The sequence below is a fragment of the Heteronotia binoei genome, chromosome 15 (genome assembly GCF_032191835.1).
Source record: "Heteronotia binoei isolate CCM8104 ecotype False Entrance Well chromosome 15, APGP_CSIRO_Hbin_v1, whole genome shotgun sequence".
NCBI lineage: Eukaryota > Metazoa > Chordata > Lepidosauria > Squamata > Gekkonidae > Heteronotia > Heteronotia binoei.
Genome location: NC_083237.1, coordinates 49,562,647 through 49,568,646, shown reverse-complemented (window position 1 = coordinate 49,568,646; position 6,000 = coordinate 49,562,647). Strand labels below are relative to the sequence as shown.

Here is a 6,000-nt window from a genome sequence, read left to right as displayed (position 1 = left end):
GTTGTTTTATTGAAAATTTTATTGTTGGTCTTCATGTTTTTTGCAATATGCTTCTCATAGTCCCTTTTTGCCTGCCTAATCACAGTCTTGCATTTGATTTGCCATTGCCCGTGTTTCCTTTTATTAATTTCCTTTGGACTAGCTTTCCACAGCTTAAAGGAGTCCTTCTTACCTTTTACAAACATAGGGGTGAATCCTGGTTTATAGCCATAAGCTGAATGAAGGGCTCTAATCCTATTTAAGAATTAAAATGCTTGGCAGATTTATTCACATTTTTTTTTAGGTTCTCATAAAATGTAGCTCCTTTTTAAAAACAAGTAACCCCTGCAAGGCATCTTAGATCTGACTGAATAAAGGCTCCATGACATACTTTCTGTTCCTCTGCAGACACAATTGCTGTACAGCACACGAAAAGACTGCTTCAATATAAAATGTCTCCTCATTGGCTACCTTCTTGGGGATGTTGTGATGGAACCGGCCCGATTCTGCCTTCAGACCCGGTCCCGTCAACTCCCTATTGAGTCGCCAACTCCTGGAGGGAGCTATTTCTCCTTCGGCCACTTGGGCTCACTGCCACCACCTGCTCAGTCTAGGGGTTCAAATTGAGAGGAACAGGACTCCCAATCCCCCTCTCCAGCTCTGAGGCCAGGCCTCAAGGTCCTCTGCCACCCTGTACTTGGGATTCACAGAGACCACAGCACTTCTTCGGGGAACACCTGGAGGATTGGCACCTTATCCAACCACAGGCCTTCCCCTTTTCCCCGGGGCCCCCTTCATAAAGCGTGGTCTAAAGCGGTTGGGGATCTATGTGGTACAGAGTCTGACTGCCAGCATTCAAAACAGTAAAAATATTTAATTAAAAGAAAAAGAAAAGGAAAGAAAAAACAAAAACAGTTGCATGTAAAAGTTAGCACAGCACAGCACCCGCACAGCAACCAGCATGACAAATAAAAGGTGGATTTAAACCCATCCTACTGTCCCTGGTCTAAACTTGCCCTGCCTTGTGGATGACTTGCTTGGTCTGACTGCCTGGGGTCCTTTTCCTCTTGAGTAGGCCTCTCCCACAGGCAGGAGCCCCCACACTGGCAACCTCTTCCTTTGAGCGCCAGCTGAGAATTGGCCTTTTCCCGCCTAACTCAAATAAAAAGAACAAAAGAACTTCCTGCCCCTCTAGGAGGCTTTCCCCCTAGAGTTGCTGGTTTAACTCCAGAATGGGGGAGGCAATGAGGGGAAGGCTAAAGAACTTCCTGCCCCTCTAAGGGGCTTTCCCCCTAGAGGCACTGGTTTAACTCTGGAAGGGAGGAGGGGATGGAGGGAGGCTAGGCCAAAGCCTGCTTTAGTAGTTTAATGTTCCCTTCCAACGAAGCACCAACATTAACTAAGATGGCGTTCCTCCACAGATGTGAAGAAGAAATTGGATTTATATCCCGCCCTCCACTCTGAAGAGTCTCAGAGCGGCTCACAATCTCCTTTACCTTCCTCCCCCACAACAAACACCCTGTGAGGTGGGTGGGGCTGGAGAGGACTCTCACAGCAGCTGCCCTTTCAAGGACAACCTCTCCCAGAGCTATGGCTGACCCAAGGCCATGCTAGCAGGTGCAAGTGGAGGAGTGGAGAATCAAACAAAAATATGTAATCTTTCATTGAAATCTGCCTCCGTTCCTGAGGACTGGAAGGTAGCAAATGTCACCCCCATCTTTAAAAAGGGTTCTAGAGGAGATCCGGGTAACTACAGGCCAGTCAGTCTGACTTCAATACCGCTTAGCACCTCTAGTTTGGCTGTAACAGTAGACTGGCTTGCAGAGCTGCTATAAATCGGGGATGGTCAAACTGCAGCTCAGGAGCCACACGTGGCTCTTTCACACATATTGTGTAGCTCTTATAGCTCCCACCACCGTGTCAGCCAGCTTGGAGAAGGCTTTTGTTCCTTTGAATCACTTCTTTAAACCAAGCCAGCTGGCAGCTTGGATAATGCATTTAAAGTTGCTTTCTTTCCACCTCTCACTCTCCACCTTATTTGCCTTCCTTCCCTGCCGCTCTCAAACATCTGACACTCATGCTTGTGGCTCTCAAACATCTGACATTTATTCTGTGTGGCTCTTATGTTAAGCAAGTTTGGCCACCCCTGCTATAAACCATTCTTTCTTGCCTTGGGCCCCAAACCATATGAACATAGAGTCTGTTGGCCACAGGTATTCCCTGATGGTCTGCATAAAGGGTAGTGGCACTTTCTATCAGGCAATTTATATTCGTTCACTGAGCATTTACAGGACCATATTTGAAAAGAATTAAAATGGAAAAAAGCACATACTTTGGCTCACAAAAAAGGCCACATTTGGAAGAGCAGAAAACCCCAGTTAACCAGGAAACATGGTGTGTAAACGGGACAGGGAGAAACAAACACACCACTCATCAGTTGAGTACTTCCTTTACCTACGTCAAAACCTCCTGCATCAGGCAGCAAGCTGTCAAAACCTCCAGCGTGCTTTCTGCCAGCAACGCCAGGGAATTCCCAGATCACACCCCCTAGAGGTGAGCTAATAAAAAGACAGCTTGGTGCCGGCAAGGCTCATTCTTTCTCATCTGCTGAGCAACACAGGAACAGAGAGTGTGCCATGGGGCTTTTATTCAGCCGTATCCTGCATGCCTTGCAGGGTTTCTACGGGATGGAGGCTCGTATCCTCCTCCTGGGCTTGGACGCTGCAGGAAAAACAACTCTCCTCTATCGGCTGAAGCTGAACGAAACTGTTACGACTATCCCCACCGTGGGCTTCAACGTGGAGACGATCCAGCCCATCAACAATGTCACTTTCACCATGTGGGATGTTGGCGGTCAAGACCGGATCAGGGCGCTTTGGAAACATTACTATACCAACACAGATGGGCTGGTATTCATGGTGGACAGCGTGGACAGCAGTCGCTTTGAGGAGGCCCGGTCAGAGCTGGAGGCCCTACTGGGTGCTGCCCTGATGCCAGGAGTGCCCGTGGTGCTGCTTGCCAACAAGCAAGACTTGCCTGGAGCCTGGCCCCCCACGCAGGTGGCTGAAGAGATGGGCCTGAGGAAGCTGCAAGGGAATCGGTGGCACGTGCAGGGCTGCTGCGCTGTGAGTGGGGAAGGGATCCCCGAGGCCATGATGAAGTTGTCCGAAATGGTCAAGCAGTTTCGCAAAGCCCGAGGTATGTAATCAGCTAAAGCCAAACTTCCTCTTGCATGGCAGACTTCAGCATTCCTGCCTATCACTGATCATCTGAACTGGCTGCAATTCTCGGGCTGCTTAATCTGCATAAAGTCTACAGGACTTTTATCTGCCACAAAAGCAGATGCCACTGTGGGACACGTGAGAAAATGAACATGATTGTCTCAAGTGTTCTGTGGACATAGCTACACAGTGCCACCTGGAGCTTCTTTCTTCACCACTTGCAGATGGAAAACCAAGCTGAGGACTTCAAAACTTTATCAGAACAATTAACCCTGGACTCTTGATTACATTGATCCAGTTCTTTCCTTGTAAAAGTCTGATTAATTATCTGTCACTGATAGTTCCATCCAGATAGCTGGAAGGGCTTAATAATAAAAGCTGTTGCTTAATTAATATGTCTGTGGTACCTCTCGTTATTGTTATGTACTCTCCAATTTCTGTCATAGTGAGAAGCATCAGGAAAGACCCAGTGAGGTCCCCTTCCATTCATAGTGGAGAGCTGTAAAAACATACGGGACTGGATCCAGGCAGCTTTCCCCTAGTGTAAAACAGAGAGATCCTGCTGGACAACCAAAAAGTCTCTGCTGAGGTCACGGGGCCTGCATGGACAAAAGCCATAAGGGACAGGGAGTGTGCTAAGGAGTGAAACTGGGTGAGGGGGGAAATCTTGCTGGATCCAACTCATGGTGTCTATTATTATTTCAAATACATATTTACTAATTATGTGTATTATTTACAAATACATATGCAGCACAATAGTGGAGGCAAATAGGCATTCCTAGAAGGCAGCAAATTGGGACACTTCCATCAGGTCCCCAGGCTTTGAACCCCAAGGTGCTTCACCTTTCAGCTAATTTGTATTTTCCCTCAATCCATGTCTTCCTGCCTCCCAATTTAAAACTTCTGTTTTCCGCCCATAATCCTCTGCGCATTCATTCCAGACCCCTTCTCTGTAGGTGATCTGCCCTTCCAGGAAAGATGCACAGCCATTAAAGAATACGAAGGTTCTTCCCCCTCCCCCCCACTCTATATTTTGGGAAGATCATAAAAACCCATTCACAGAGATTGCGAGTAGCAGTTCGCAGTGATCTCATAGCAGACATATTTCTTCATATTGTCAATAACATCAAGGCAACAGTTCAGTAAACAAATCATGTGTATGGTCAGGAGACAGCAGTGCTTTTTAGCGATGAGTTTTATAAGGCCACTTTGAATGGTGGGCTCTATAGCATTATAACCCGTTGAAGCCCCCCTCCCCCAGCTCCACCCCCAAAATCTCCAGGGATTTCCCAATCCTGAGCTAGCTTTTGTCCTGATTAACAGGTGAGGCTTTGGTGGGAAGAGCTTGGGTTGAGCAGATTGGAAAACCTTTGGGGAAGTGGAAGCAAAAGGAGTTAGCCAAGGGAAACTTAGAGCAGCTCTGTTTTTTCAGAGACATCAGGCCCTCCTGCCTTGTACTAAGCTTGTCTACTTAGGGGCTCAGTAAAAAAGGAGCCTCGTGGTCAGAGCTGGATTAACTATTAGGCCAAGTAGGCATTGGCCTATGGGCCCCCATGCCTTTAGGGGGCCCAGGCTGGCTTTCCCCCCTTCTTGCAGTCCTCCCTGCCTGCATGTGCAGCCAGCAACTGAGCTGCTCTTTGCCCACCTTGCCTGGTTTGGTTGCTGCTGGCATTGTTGCCAAGTTTGGCTCTCTCTGCCTCTCCTCCGTAGCTTATAAAAGGAGCTTTTAAGAGGGGCCTGCAAGCTGCAGTGGGGCTGTAGATGGTGGGGCAGGTGCTCAGACTCTGAGATAATTTGCAAGGGGGCCTCCACAGGGTTTAATCCGGCACTGCCCGTGGTGCAGAGTGGTATGCTGAAGTACTGCAGTCCAAACTCTGCTCATGACCTGTTCGATCCCGGCGGAAGCCATCCATCCTTCCTTTTTCGGTACAATGAGTACCCAGCTTGCTGGGGAGAAAGTGTAGATGACTGGGAAAGGCAATGGCAAACCATAACAAAAAGTCTGCCAAGAAAACGTCATACTGCGAAGTTACCCGAAACGACGGATGCTTGCACAGGGAACCATCTTTACCTTTTTAATAAAGCACAGGATTATTTGCATGCGGAGGACACCAAATCCAACCCCTGGTATGTATCTCCAGCAGAAAGGATCCGGGAGGGGGGGAGGGGTGAAGAGCCCCTTCTCTCTCTGATATTCTGGGGATTCACTAGCAGTTGGACTGAGGGAGGTCAGCTGATGAGACATGCGCAGTGCTTCTTACATCTACTACGTCAAAACCTCCTGCATCCGGATGGCAAAACTTCCAGGAAGTCTGCGGCCAGCGAGAGTAGGGAATTCCCATACCGCGCCCCCTAGAGGTGAACCAATAAAAGAACAGCCTGGCGTCTCAAAGAACGGAAGCGATTCTTTAACGTCCTGCCCTGAAGGGCACGAGACATATTCAGCCAGATCCAGAATGCCTTGCAGGGTTTCCGTAGGATACAGGCTTGTAGTTTGGACTGCAGTATTGCAGCTTTACCACCCTGCGCCACGGGGCTCTTATTATAGCATCTGGTGCCTCTCCTCAGAAAACCCCCAAAGTTTCAAAAATTCTGGACTAGGGGGTCCAATTCTATGAGCCCCAAAAGAAGGTGCCCCTATCTTCCATTATTTCCAATAGAAAGAAGGCATTTTAAAAGGGGCGTGGTCCCTTTAAATGTGATCACCAGAACTCCCTTTGGAGTTCAATCCTACTTGTCACAACCTTGCTCCTGGCTTCACCCCCAAAGTCCCCTGCTATTTCTTCAGTCAGACCTGGCA

General features: G+C 48.3%; 1 protein-coding gene across 1 annotated transcript; it reads left to right on the top strand.

Annotated features, from left to right (window-relative positions):
- Window positions 1-2,604: 2,604 nt before the first annotated feature.
- On the top strand, window positions 2,605-3,580 carry LOC132583907 (ADP-ribosylation factor 6-like). The gene has a single exon (XM_060255650.1). The coding sequence runs from the start codon at window positions 2,616-2,618 to the stop codon at window positions 3,183-3,185; it is 570 nt and encodes a 189-aa protein (XP_060111633.1). The 5' UTR covers window positions 2,605-2,615; the 3' UTR covers window positions 3,186-3,580.
- Window positions 3,581-6,000: the final 2,420 nt, after the last annotated feature.

Excerpts from the sequence above, each read along its gene's own strand:
- LOC132583907 (XM_060255650.1), top strand. The coding sequence starts at position 2,616 with ATGGGGCTTTTATTCAGCCGTATCCTGCATGCCTTGCAGGGTTTCTAC.